The sequence below is a fragment of the Barbatula barbatula genome, assembly GCF_947034865.1.
Source record: "Barbatula barbatula genome assembly, chromosome: 18".
NCBI lineage: Eukaryota > Metazoa > Chordata > Actinopteri > Cypriniformes > Nemacheilidae > Barbatula > Barbatula barbatula.
In genome coordinates this window covers 9,015,007-9,030,042 of record NC_136781.1, presented here as the reverse complement: position 1 = coordinate 9,030,042, position 15,036 = coordinate 9,015,007, and the positions used below count along the sequence as shown (strand labels likewise).

At 37.6% G+C, this 15,036-nt stretch overlaps 1 protein-coding gene across 1 annotated transcript; it reads right to left on the bottom strand.

Moving 5' to 3' along the window:
* Positions 1-735: 735 nt before the first annotated feature.
* Positions 736-14,636, bottom strand: egf (epidermal growth factor). Its single transcript, XM_079480539.1, has 23 exons — positions 14,007-14,636; positions 12,145-12,344; positions 11,882-12,063; positions 10,634-10,861; positions 10,345-10,550; positions 9,748-9,861; positions 9,529-9,651; positions 7,745-7,867; positions 7,484-7,609; positions 7,239-7,375; positions 6,897-7,045; positions 6,705-6,809; positions 6,142-6,365; positions 5,741-5,908; positions 5,325-5,450; positions 5,094-5,210; positions 4,743-4,868; positions 4,512-4,634; positions 3,864-4,032; positions 3,406-3,570; positions 2,043-2,142; positions 1,856-1,958; positions 736-1,399 (listed from the first exon to the last, which is right to left on the bottom strand). Exons 1-23 carry the CDS (start codon positions 14,200-14,202, stop codon positions 1,242-1,244), a joined length of 3,468 nt encoding a protein of 1,155 aa, XP_079336665.1. The 5' UTR covers positions 14,203-14,636; the 3' UTR covers positions 736-1,241.
* Between the last annotated feature and the right edge of the window lie 400 nt (positions 14,637-15,036).

The following is a 15,036-nucleotide window of genomic DNA, read 5'->3' as shown; positions in this document are numbered from 1 at the left end:
AAAGTGGCAAAATGCTGAGAGGTTAAAGATAACATGTCCACTCATTTTAGAGTCTCTTGGCTTTTGTATTATCAGTGCAATTGATGCAGGTTCAATTTCATCTTTATTACGGGCTCTATTCTCCCCAGTTTGAAGTGCAACCCAGACTGCACTACTCATCATATCAGACAGCAATATATAGATAAGTGGACAATCTCAAAAAATCAATAGATGTGGGCCAGTGACGGTAAAGAAAGAGATTAAAAGAGAGAGAGGGAGAGAGAGAGAGAGAGAGAGAGAGAGAGAGAGAGAGAGAATTATGTGTGGTCTGTCCCTCTCATAAAACAAAGGTTAGCTTACAGACAGTTGACCTTAGTGAAAACAACATATACTCTGTGGAAACAATAAATTAGAAATCTAGTACATATTCACTCAAACAGAATAGTACTATAGAACTAAAAGGGGTTCTAAGGGGAACCCTTTTAGTGCTATAAAGCACCATTTATTTTGTTGCATCTATATAATTACAGCCCCTCAGTCATCCCAAAGAACCGCAGAAGAACCATGGAAGCACCAAAACATGATTTCAAGCAAAGAACCTATTTTTGTGCTATATAGTAGTATTTATTTTAGAGTGTTTAGAGTTCTCACTTCGTAGCTATATTCTGTGAAGGAATCCTTTTCAGTCTGACATATACCTTCCTGATTACCCGGTAAAAAATCCCTAAAAAAACTGTAAATGATTTACAACATTCTCAAACAATTTATCATCCTTTACTTTATTCATTGATCTTTATAACTTGCAAAAGACATTACATCAACATCGCAGAAGCAGACACCAGTAGCAGGATGAACATAGTTTCTAATAAAAATTTAAATATGATGATTTTCATCTGAATTTAGATCATATACAATTATCAGCTGTAGCACATGATAAACAGTGACCTCCTTGCATGTACAAAAGTCTTGTTTAGGTAACATTTGCTTTATATATAATTGTCTCTCTTCAGATGACCTTAAATGATCTCAATATATTCTAAAGCTCGTGTTTGAATTGCATTAAAGCATTTGTAAGATGTGCACTGGTTTTTATATGAATAGGAGTGACCTATTTTTTTACATGAAATCTGCTGACAAATCGCTGGTGCTACATGAACCTGCAAGCTTGTTTTAACCTCACTTTTACTGTTACACTCTTTTACATTAAACAAATTCACATTAGCAGTTCACGGGCCAGCCTCTAAACAAGGCTTTCGGGTGAATCAGTGGGGTGTTGACAGAGAGTCTTCTAGAGATATTAAGTTATCAGTGGTCTCCATTGTAAGCAACAGCGTGTCTGTGTTGGAGGACACAGAGCAGTTGGCAGCATCCAGACAATGTTTGTTAAGTGTCCCAGACTCAACTGAAGCAATACTTACTCCTGAAAAAAAATCAATATTACACACATTCTGATTCAACAAATCCGCACTACGTGGCATTAATAATCTCAGGCACTGAGACAGCTAATGTTTATTCAGACTATACATTGATTAATTGCATCCAGAATAAATGTTTGTGTTTACATAATATATATGCATATGTACATATAATACTATGCTAGTAATGTTGTATTTATAAAAACATACACATACATGCATATATTATATAAAATATTAAAATGTATAAACATTTCTGTATCATTTAAAATATTGGATAAATAAATATTTCCTAAATATGTAAACATGTATGCGTATGTGTTAATAAATACAACATTAATTAGCATAATACACTGATGTAAACACTACATTTTATTCTGCTAGTAATTAATCACAATTAATCGTTTGACAACCCTAATTCTGACATAAAAATATGAGAAGACAGACATTTGTATTCTTACCTGCTTTTGAGGAGCAAGAGGGGCATACTGCTTTTCTAGGACACCCCACAACATGAATAACCCTTTCATCGCCACACGTTATAGTGTTCACAACTACATAGATCTGCATAAACACAAAGAGTAAATACACATTATTTTTTGAGAAAAGCAAGCAAATCACATTACAGACTGAGAAATATTAGGCTACCTGTGGGGCGGTTGTTGACGTCTCAGTCATGCTGTCCTCACTCATGCTCATGTCACCCACATGATCTTCTGAGAGACACGTTCCAAACTGTTGTTTAAACCTGACAAACAACATTATATACTTACATGAAATAAAATACTATACAATATATAATCATTAGTGTAAAACATATTAAGCATTTTTTGTGTGCCTCAATCGGTGAAACATCTGACATACAGTATGTCTCTTTATCTTACATATCTAATGTAGGTTTTTTTAACCTTGTCATTAAACCCCAATGACCTTTCAATATATCATTTTTGTTCTTAAAAGGCGGAGTGTCAATATCATTGAACTGGCTGGTTTACAGTCACATAACACTCATATCTATGTAAATAGCACGCTGAGGTTTTCCTCTGTTCATGGATCTGAATCGTCCAACACTAACACAGAGGGCAAAACCAATCTCTGGATGCCGTTGAGAAACAATGAAATAGGCAGAATGGCAGCGAGTCGTGGAGGTATGATAAGTAGCATTATTACAAACATGTGTATTTGATGTGTGTGTCTCAACTTGACACCTGGGGCAATAATGGGCTTAGGAATAAACCAATTTCGCGTTTGTGTGGGCGTGTATTAGCCTGCCGGGTATAGTGCGTGAAAACTTGATATAGATAGAAAATTACTGAAAAAAGAAAGAGCGAAAACACAAGTAACCAAGTGAAAAACGCAATTTGAGAGAGAAAAATTTACACTCGTGGAGCTATTAAATAATGTTATAGATCACCGGGTCCATTTTGGGCCGTATGAAATGACCTATTTTGCAGTGTAATTGCTGTAGTACAAACTAAACCAAGCATGTAATTGAAAGCGTGCAACTGCTGCATTGAGGCGCATGGAGTGAGAGGAGCCCTACATAAGTATGCTGCTTTAAGACTATAAGAAATCACCACACCGCTGCTCAATGTCACTAAGCCTTCCAAACACTGTGGCATACAGAATCAGACATCGAAGCGGAGTGCTGTGTGTGCGTGTGTGTTTAAAGTCTTTTGACACATGCTCAAGGCAAGAAAAACCTTCTCTAAATCTTTTTTTTTTTGTTGGCTTTGGCTCCAACCACCCTCTCCAAATAAACAATTTAATGCCACTTTTACATACTGTTCACCTGATAAGGAAGGAAATAAACCTAAATGAAACTATTGAGGATTTATGACGAAATAGGATTTGAAGGATGTGTTGAATCCAAAACAAACTGCACCTATTGGCAGATGCTCTTGTTTTGTATCTACTATTATTTGATTTAGAATTTTAGGTTGTTGAATATTACCAAGTAAAATTTCGATAAAAATGAATATGTTAACAAGTGCTTCTTTGACTCTCTCACCCATAGCAGTAGGTGACGCAGGCAGCGAAGGAGAGCAGGGTAACAAGCAGCACAATACACACGGCTATAGCCATGTTTCTCTTCTTCTCTTGTTCGGCCTGCTGCAGTTCCCACCACTCAAGATCACTGAACTGACAGCGTTCCCCCATGTAGCCTGATACACAACTGCAAAATCACACAATCACACAAACACATGAAACGTAATATTCAGTTTTTCCTGCCTCTGCATACAGATCACGGAAAATGAGAATAAAATGGTCTGTAGAACTATCTAATGTGCGTCTTTTTCATCAAGGACAAATATTTAATGACAGCAAACATTTTTAGTACTACACTGCCATCTACAGTAGACTTGAGATTTCTAGATTTGAGAAAATTAAGAAAATTGTGCAGCATGCAGAGACTAATATTAAGAGATGTGTGTAAGATGCTGTCAAAGTTAAAGTGCGGACACTTGCTTGCAGCCATAAGACTCCATTTCGGGGAAATAGAAGCAGACCCCTTCATACAGACAGTAGGAGTCATGTGTGGAAGGACAGCTCTGCACAGAGTTGTTGCGTTGCCATGGTGATGTCACATCAAGCGGACTACCTGTACTAAACCTGGAGGAGGCGCCCTTAAACTCATCTGTAACAAGAAAGAGACCATTAAAATGGGGTCACTGTGCCAAATCATGTTGTATCATGCATTGTTTGATAAATGTCAGCGCATTATGACTCATGTTATCCTATTAAGCAACTTCTCATGGTGTCAAGCAAAACACACAATAACACAGAACTAAAAGGGATGGTTCATTCAAAAATGAAAATTCTTTCCGCATTTACTCACCCTTATGTCATCCCAAACCTATATGAGTTTCGTGTGGAGAAGACAAAAGAAATTGTGAAGTGGTGGTGGACTAATACCTGTGGCCTCCACTGACTTCCATTGCATGGACACAAAATCACAAGGACATTTCATTTTGAAATGGAGTATTTTCTTTTGTGTTCCAAGTGACATAAGGATCAATAAATGCTGACAGAATTTTTTATTTTGTGTGAACATTCCCTTTAAAATTCTTTTTTGAGAAGTGACTTTTTTCTCAAAACAAAAGAAGTGAATCTTACCTCTACAGTGGAATCCAGCGCCAGTGTAACCGGACCGACATTTACATGTATATTTTCCTACTGTATTCAAGCACTCAGCGTTTACATCACATTCATGCGTATCCAATCGACACTCATCTATATCTATGAAGACACAGAAACCATATTAACAGTATGACAAATGAGAAATTAAATTTCCATAATGTTCCTCTGTGTTTTTGGCCCCAGATTTCTATATGTGTTTTGTCTCACCAATACAGTGTTGACCATCTCTGCTAAATCCAGTTTTGCACTGGCAGAAATATCCACCTGCTGTGTTCAAACAGTGAGAATGAGAGCTGCTACACTCCGCCAGGCCTTCTGTGCATTCATCAATATCTGCACACACACACACACATACTGTCAATACTGTGGGTGTACTTGTAAACAAACCCACATTTACATAAAGCTTGATCAATGCCTCCAATAATACCCTACCCACACATCAATATCCACACACAGAAATTCAGCTTCACAGATACATCACAGAGCATGTGTTTAAGTCCATACTAAATCAAAATGATTTGACATTCAGTGTCAACAAACACAGATGCTTATACTCACCCACACACAGCTGCCCATCTGCAGTGAAGCCTCTCACACACTGACACACTGCTCTGCCTCCCTCTAGCGTGCACTGAGCGTTCGGACCACAGTTAAGAGAATAGCAATCATCCTGGTCTAAGAGAGAAAAAGAAATCAGGTCATACCACAAAATCGTGTACGTAATTAGGTAGAAATGATTGTGAGAAATGAAGAATTGTAAAACAGATGTTGAATTGGATCGGTTTTCACCTGACACCATCTTTTTGGTGAAGAGCACTGGCGGGTCTCCTTCAGAATGGATGTCTGATATGACAAGCAGTGTGCTCTCATCATTCAGTGTTATATTGTTCAGACTTAATGAATTATCACCCGATTCTGGGAGGAAAATTACAATATTAGTTGTATTGCACATATGGAAATGCTTTTACACTGTATAAAATCTGAATTAAAGGGAGTTCACAAAATATAAAAATTCTGCCATCATTTTTCAAAATGCAGGTTTGGAATGACATGGCGGTGAATAAATCAGTGAGTAAAATTCAGTCTGGGTGAAGAACTTTTAAACTCCTTAGTTTGTTGAAGGTCACATTATTTGAACCAACAATATACAAGAATATACGTTTTTTTTCATCAGTTGGTAACGTCTGTGTCTTAATAATCCATACCTGGTTTGGTGCGAGGATGGACAACAGCTAGAGCAGCCGGTTGAATTGACTTGACCTGCAGACGCTCAGCGCTTTGTCCAGTTCTCATGTCCAGCCGGTAAAGAAGGTGATCCTCCTGATCACTGACCCAGAGCACGTTCTCAAACACCGCAAGAGCAAAAGGATGACCTGAACCAAATCAGAAAATATGAATTACATTGTCTTACACTGACCTAAAACAGCACTCAAAATCATGGTGGAGTCACGCTGAGGGTTTGGTTAAGAACAATTTGTAACATACAAAAAAGCATCAACTGTTGGTCTCTTGGTGTGTGTATCAGTATAATCTCATCCTCACGCATACATCATTTTGTGAAGCACAAATAAATACGTGTGTTTGTGTTTTGGCAAAGAAGCCTCACCTACTTGGTTCTCGCTTAGTACATGGCGAGCAGAACCATCCAGGTTGGCTGACTCAATCATACCACTGCTCAGGTCACACCAAAACAGACGCTGAGAGCCGTGGTCCACAGACAGTCCACTGGGAGACACCAGTCCAGTGCTGACCACAACCTCACGCATTTCTCTGTTCAAACCTGAACGTTCAACTGCTGGATGATTTCCCATATCTGTCCAGTACACCTTCCTCCAGACATACACATAGAAATCCATGCATGAGTCTACATGTAAGGCTATTTCATGCCAGGAACAGCGAAAAACAAATGCAAGCAATTACTAATTGTCACTCTTACAAATGTCACAAAAACACCACAGGAGTGCGAAAAGTTTCCGGCAAGTTTGATGTTTGTTCATATTACAAAAAACAGTATTGGTGATGTCATTATGACATTCAAAGCATTTAGAATTAGAAAAAAACATGAAGGCAAGTGACACAATGACAGCAGTTTTGTTTTGCCTATTAACTAACATTTATAATATTAGTAAGGCTGTATATGACCATGATTTTAAATGTAAAACGTCTTACTGTGCTTGAGGATGTACTGCAATGCCTCTTGGCTTCTGGATGTCTCTATCTATAAAGATTTCTCTATTAAGCCCATTTAAACTACTGAGGGAAATAGAAGATAATCTGAAATAAACAATGTTCAGTCAGTTGAGGAAATTAGCATATTTTGCCTAAATTGTTTATTTGTATACTACATTGTCTATAACCCACCCTTTGTCAGTCCAGTACAGTTTACGATTGATCCAGTCTACAGCCAGTCCTTCAGGTGAATCTAATCCAGTGGAGAACAGCATCTCCCTCAAACCTCCATCCATTGAAGCTCTCTCAATACGTTTCAGCCCTTTATCTGCAAAATACACCTAAAACGAACACACACCAATGCAAGACTAATGTCTTAAACATGAGCGCGTATGTGTTGTGTGGCCACCAGGTGGCAGTAAATACATAAAGTGACCACTGCTCACAACCACTTGCGTTTCCACCACACGACCACTAGATGGCGATTTTACACGCAATCTTAACTATAGTGACGTCATAAGCCTGATCACCCACCTTGTTTTCCACTGGATCATAGTCCACAGCTAGAATTGTGCCTCTTGCTTCCTCCAGGAGTTTCTTGCTCTGTGTGCCGTCTATGTTCATCTTTCTAATATCCACTACATTGGCAAATAACAGGCATGGTGGAGGCCCTGCTAGAAATGAAGCAAAGAGGATTGCAGACTGGGTCATTAGAATTAAAATGCACTTACCAATAACTTTAGGTAAATTGGGCAAATAGGTTGTGCAGTGTCACTTGCCTGTGGCAGTACAGTGTTTTCCGTCAGGCTGTAGTTGGTATCCAGGTCGGCACTCACATGCCCACCTGCCCGGGAATAATGTCACACAAATATGACTGCAACCTCCACGATCAGCTGACAAACAGCCTGAAACATACACAGACAGACAGTGATAAAATGTCGTTTTAAGAAGTTTTTGAATCATACACACTAGTTATCATACAGTGTGTGTTTTTATTGGCAAATGTGCTCAGATAATATGATTCACAAAAATACACACACCTGTGCATGAACGTCCATCTGCCTTTAGTATCGATCCCTCTGTACACAAGCACACATCTCCATCTGCTGTATGGACGCATGCATGATCACAAACGGTCTTACTCTCCACACATGGTTTAGCTTCTGGTAAGGCATATATGACATAAAAATTAATAGTAAATTGAGGAAAATGGCTTACCGTGTACTGGTCTTAATTTATAAATGCATGTTACAAAGCACAAGGGCCTAAAGATGTACAGTCAAGCTTCACTTTAAACTTTAAATACAAGATTAACTATTTGCCCAGTTCAATTGAAAAATGTAGGTTGGATGTCCAAGACTTCCCACTATTTTCTCTTTGCACAGGGGAATAATGTAAGAGATATGACAAACTGTTATGTACCCAATAACTTTAGGAAAAAAATCAAACACTTCAATTCAACACAAAAACAAAACACAAAACAATTCAAAGATAAACTTTCTTATATATTCATTTTTGTATTTCTTATTATTATATAAATATATTTGTATCCGTTTGTTCATTTTCCATTATCTGTTGCTCCTCAGCATTGAGCATCTTTATTCATGGATGTGTGGCACTTATAACAACAACTTTCATAAGCATTCAACAATGTTGTTACTGTCATAAAAGAGAATGTCTTAGTAAAACACAGTTCTAGTAAACATGTTGTTAGCTCACTATGCCCCCTGCTGGTCATACCCATTCTATAATCCGTGCGTGTGTTTTGGCTGAACAACCTGCAACAGGATGACAAGACAACACAGACAAGTCTAAAGCTTATGGCCACAATCTTTAATGTCCCAAACTCCATGTCCGCAGTGGATTAACTCTCACCTCAACCTCGCCATGAAAACCTCTCTAACATAACAGAATTCTCTGCACTTTGGAATTTCAAAATTCATTGTTTTGACACCTAATAATCCCATGACCAATCATCCTATATTTACAAAATACAAGTCCTAAATACCATTAAGAGTGTCTAGAGGATTACTATATTCCAGTTACCAATTTAGCAAAATCAAACCATCCAGCAGTTATATTTGATAGACCGTGTAGATGTTATTCTAAAAAGCTCTAGAAAATAGGAGTTGTGTTGTTTTCAATGCCAATGATAGGCTCTGAAGAACACAGATGGTTGGTAGGAAACAATCTTCTTAGCAGGACACGGTTTCCGATCCCATTATGATGTCATAGCCAAAATTCCACCCCACAAAGGTTAAACTACAAAAGGGGTCTCGGGGGGGGGGGTACAATTGCATCCCAGAACATGACAGTGATGTTCTGGGATGCAATTGTACGTACCGTGGTGGCTTTAGAGAGAACATTACTTTACAATACTGACATATTACTCTCAGACATGGATTGAGATCCATATTTTCATACATTCATATTACTTTTTTTGCATTAAAATTGGTATCCTTTCTTAATATTATTTCCTTTATATCTTTATAATCTTTATTTACTTCTTCTGTCTGGAAACACAAGAACAGACTTGATCGCATGTGTGTGTCTGCTAGTGAGAGAATTGTACTGAGAGTTTATCTTGCTGTGGATCTGTTCTTGACCTGCTTAGCAAGGCAAAGCTGCTGACTAAATATGTTCCTTATTACTGATGTCACCTCATCATCTTATCACTGTGCCGCCGGTCCAGCTTTGCCTCATTACACAATTAAGCAAGAACAATAAAGTCCATAGACCTACATCTTCCCAAATTCAGAGACACTGTGATAAGAGTGCTTTAAACACATGCTTCGTCTATCATGTGCTTATTCTCTATTCTTACCATGACAGGTTTTCATATCAGGCAAGAGCAGGTAACCTTTAGGACAGGTGCAAAAGTAAGAGCCCGGAACGTTCTCACACCCCAGTGAGCAGCCATGATTCCACAGGGCACATTCATTTATATCTGAAAGAGAGGACAAAGAAAAAGTAATCTTTATGTTACCTCTTTTGGATTAATATTGTTGCTTGTGCTTGTTTCAAAGGGAAATGGAAGTTGTACCTCCACAGTAGTTTCCATGTTCACTGAGAGAAAAACCGTCCCTGCAGCGACAAACGCCTGTGTCACTGTGACGGGAACAGACCTTTACACATTCTTCTGTCTGTGGATTACAACCTACACAACAATACACAAAATCTAATTTCATTCACCTTGTGCTTTCTGACATTAAAGTGATAGTTCACCCAACAATGAAAATTCTGTCATCATTTACTCACCCTCTTGTCATTTCAAACCTGCAAGACTTTCTTTCTTCTGCAAAACTCAAAAGAAGATATTTTGAAGAATATTGAGAACCGAATGTTGGTACCCATTCACTTGCATTGGTTTTGTGGCCATACAATAGAAGTCAGTGGATACCGTTGCTGTGCATTTACCAACGTTCTTTATAAAATCTTCTTTTGTGGTAAGTCATACAGGTATGAAATGACAAGAGGGTGACTAAATGATGACAGCATTTTCATTTTGGGGTGAACTGTCACTTTAAGTACCATAACTTTTCATTAAGTAATACATACAAATACCTAAAACAATTAAGATGAGCTGCAGGACCTCAAGGAGGACATCTGAGAACCAATGACATTTCATTTTATTACCAACCTGGAGTGAAAGAAGCAGGACTCTCCACCACCGGCTGATTGATGGGATGTACCACTTTAACATCAGCAGGGGGGTATGGCATCCGTCTGGAATTGACATTCTCCCCTGTGCCCCCTATGTACTTGTTTATTCGTTTTAGGCTTTTTGATTTTGAGTCTGTTAAGTACACGTAATCCAGGAAAACTGTCATCCTCAGGGATTGTGATCTAGGTGTAGAAAAGGCAGGAGGTCTTCACCATTAATGTATAGTGTTAAAATGAGGATAATGTATAGTCTAATTTAATGTTACCTTAAGGGCTGATTGAAGACGTTGATGATGTTGCCATCATAATTGCAGGACCCCAGTGCAGTTTGACGTCTTATGCCTTGCTCCACCCAAAACAGTCTTCTGTCCCTGTGGTCAATGGTCAAAACCTTTAGTTTGTCTGCAACTTTTAGCAACGTTGTCATTTGACCACCCGTGGTGTCTGAACGCTGGATACTGGGGGTCGGTCCATCTGATAACCAGAAAATATATCTGGGGAAAAAGGTGTTAGCATCTTTGGATTTCTGTTTAAATCTAAAAAAAAAAAACAGATCGAACACAACAAAACATTTCAAATACACATGTGTTCGGGAACAAATGTTTTATTTATGTTCTCATTTATAACAGTTTAAATAAAATGAGTATATTAATATAACCACATAATAAATACGGGGTTAATTTAAATTATTTTAGATAAATAATAAGGAATAAATCAAATACAAACATGTACAAGCAAATAAAAAAAATAATTCAAACAAAAATCTGAAAATTGTTTATTTTCCTTCGAAAATATGTGCTAATGTTGCGTTTAAATGTTTGTGTTATTATTTGTGTTTAAATGCTAGCTGATGACAGACAGGTCCTCTGATAAATGAGTGAGGACAGTGTGCTTCTGTGAAACACTCACAATTACACCTATGTGCCAGTCATGTTTGAAAGAATGTGACCGTCTGAATGCTTCTGCATTTTTCGCTCGCACGCAAACTAGGCGTTGAGCAATACAGTCCTGAATAGAAATGTCATATTGTTTTCTCTCCTATAGGCAATAAGCACACTGCTAAGAGAAAACATAAAATAATGTAAACCATGTTGTTGTGGCTGCTAGGTTTGACGTTTGGCTTCGCAAGCCAGATTTGTTTTCCTTTTTCTGTTTCTATTCAAGTGATGGACATTTTGTATATTTACCAGTAACAACTTTATAAATAGTATCTTTATTTAGGCCTATATACAATTGTTGAATGTGTGTCACTACTGTTTAAATCAAATGTATTAAAATAAAATATAGTTAAACAATACACTTATTTATAATTATTACACACTTATTGCTCCCTGAACTCTTTGCAAGTCACTTTGGATAGAAGCGTCTGCTAAATGACTGAATGTAATGTAATGTAATTTAATGAATTATAATAAACACACGTATAATGTTGTGCCATTTATTTTAAATGCAGAGATCTTCATTAAATTGAATTGTTTATGGTTCTTCCTACAGTATAGCCTCTCATTTTGTACCTCTCATTTGGATCAATGACAACACTGCTTGGCTGAGACAGGTCTTGTAGGACAGTCTTTTTGTTTCTTCCGTCTATGTCCACTCTCCGTATCGTTCCGTTTTCTGCATTGCTCCAGAGCAGTGAGTTTTCAATCCAGTCCACAGCCAGCCCTGTGATTCCTTTTACTGACGAGAGAAGCTTCTAAAAGAATGAAGCAAACCTGCAATAAGAGGCTGATATACACACAAAACACATACAGTCATTGATGGTACCTGACACTACCTGTCTGTTTGTCCCATCCAGTCCTGCTCTGTTTATTAGTCCTGCATGTGTGTCGGCCCAGAACACTGTGCCCTCACCTAAGTGGAAGTCCAATAAGATGGACCTTCCTACGCCAGACACGATTCTTCTTTGGTCTTTGCCATCTAAGTTCATTTTAATGATGCTGTTTCCAACCCCAGTTAACAGATAAGGCTCAGGATCTTTAAAGAAATAAATTGCAGCGAAATGCATGTAAACACCTAAAAAAGATCTCTTTCAAATCAAATATTCAATAAAACATTTAAAATTCCATGATGTCATTCATGAAACGCCATTCCTATCAACCAATCATCAGCATAAGATTGAGGAAAGTTGTTTTAGGAAAAACAAATGATGAGTTTGGTTCCAAATTGAGATCAAAGGAAATGTTTTTATTGTATTTTACTGTGTTAGTAAGCTATATTTTGAGTTATTATGGCTTAAATCTAAACAAACCAACTGCAGTTTGATTGAGATATAAATTGGAATGCACATAAAAAACATGATTTTTTATTGATGAGTTATCTCATTTTGGAACCAAACTCTTCAAATGTTGTTGAACCAGAAACATGCTTTGTATGAAATAATCACATTTTGTGTTTATATAGATATTGGCAAATATGTATATATATATATGAATTGTGTGTTTATTTTATCAGTCTGTAAACATTAAAAAGTTATTATTTTCTCAAAATCAAACAATGTGCAATATGGAAGCAGGGTCATGAGGAACAAGTGATGGGTTTTATTTAGTTTTGTTATTCATTCTATTTAATGAATCAAACGAATTCGCCGTAGCGTTTATGTTTCCGTAGTAAGACCTTCCTAAATCCCTGTGGTGTGACCCTTAAGCAAAGCATTTGATAAATACGACCTGTCAGCCAACAAATACATTCTGTCTTGGTCATAAAATTGCAAATTATTCCTTTTTCTTGCCTTCCCACTTTAGAACCTATAATGTCATGAATATAATAAATTAATGTTGCTTTGTGACCCAAGCCTTTTCATTCGGTAATGGGTGAGGTTCACAGATCTTTGCCTCAAAGAAGCCTCTAGAAATAATACAACTGTATCTTAGCAACACACACCACAATGGAGGCCTTCTATGTGTATCGCACAAAGACACGAACATGTTGCTAGGAAGGGCAAATAACACAAAATTTTAAATATGAGGATGGGATGCAGTTTCCGATCGGAAGTCAGGGATCTGGAAACATTTAGAAGTGTAAAAGCAATGCAGGTCTGATCTTTGGGTTGTTTGAATTCTCAAAGGGTAGATTTATATTGATCAAAACTTTAGGTGTGGACAATGTTATTTCACAAAGGGAGATTTTATACTCTGTATTAGGATGCCTTTATATTCTGTTCACTGAGACATTTAACAGACTTATGCTGATCAGCATAAATACTATGAGTCACGAAGGGAAAGTTTGTTGCTGCGGCATAGCTTAGGACAAAACATGCTAAAACCATTCTTGATGTAGACCATTCAAAGGTATATGAAAAAAGCATTTTATATCTTTCTATGCAATGTAAATTATTTTAGATTTGACTGTATAAAGTATTTAAAAGTATATACATTTATACATTTTCTGGAAAATACAAATTCAGCAGATTTAACTGTTGAGTTTGATATTAAAGAAACAATCTAAATGCCAAACATAATCTTTCATATAATAAGCAAACAGATTAACTTTCAATATTGTTTGACCTTTCAAATTAAAATGCTATTATGAGCCACAATAACAATGTGATGTAATAAGCAAAGTGTGTCCTTTAATTGTTTAACTTCATCCCCTCCCCACACTCACATTCAAACCCTGAGGAACTCAACATGAACTTACCCACACAGCTGAAGTTACCAGTGGCCCAGGGACGTCCATTCCAACATAAAGCTCTTTGTGAAGACGCATGAGCAGGGCCCATTCTCACCATCCAGAACCACAACTGAAAGGTGGCTGCTATCATCCCCCAAAACATAATCTTGTGCCAATTATTACAGCTCTCGTCTCTTAGGTGTTTTTTTGGACACGGTACCATACCACGCAGCCATAACCTCCATGCATTTTACACATAGCTTCAACCAAGACAGCAATCAAATCTTTTCACCAGTCTACATCCCAGAAACGTCCTTTTCAAATGGTTAAAAGTGATGTTGCAGGAACAGCCAGGTTTGCGAAGAGCCCTGACAGAGACACACACACGCACTCTCTAATCTCCAGCCCTCTTGCTCTCTAGCTGTTTTGGAAGCAAAGTATGAAATTCCTGACAGTCCCATGGTAAATTTGACACATGGTGAGACCAGCCACGGCTGTAAAGAGGCTTTTCCTGGTAAAAGTGTGTAGGTTTAAAGTCAGAACACTCAGATCGTCCATAAGGTAACCAAAACTGACCTGCTTCAGCTTAGAAGAATAGCCCTCGGTCAGCCCGGTTCACCTCCTGGCCTTTTCCTGCTCCTGAACTCTATGCGTGTGATTTGGTGGGAGTGGTCATTAGATCAGGCCAAAAGCTTTTTTTGCTGCTCATGAGTAATGAGATGCTCCCTTCACATTTTCTCCCATCCATCCCTCCCTCACACATACACACACACATGCTTGTTTCATTATATTAGTCAGGATATCTCATAACTATAATGATAATGATAACTCATATCCTCTAACCTTAAATGTAAACCCCTTATACAATTGTTTTTACGTAGTTATAAAATATAATATTATTTGTTTGGTGTATGAGCACTTTTTACTTTTCTACACAAACGTGTTGTTGTGTCTGCATAGTCTGTGTCTGGCTAGTATAAGAAATAGGGTTTAGGGGTGGGGCTTGTAAGTATTTCACCTAAATGTATTATGTAGTGGTATTATCTGAATGACTGTC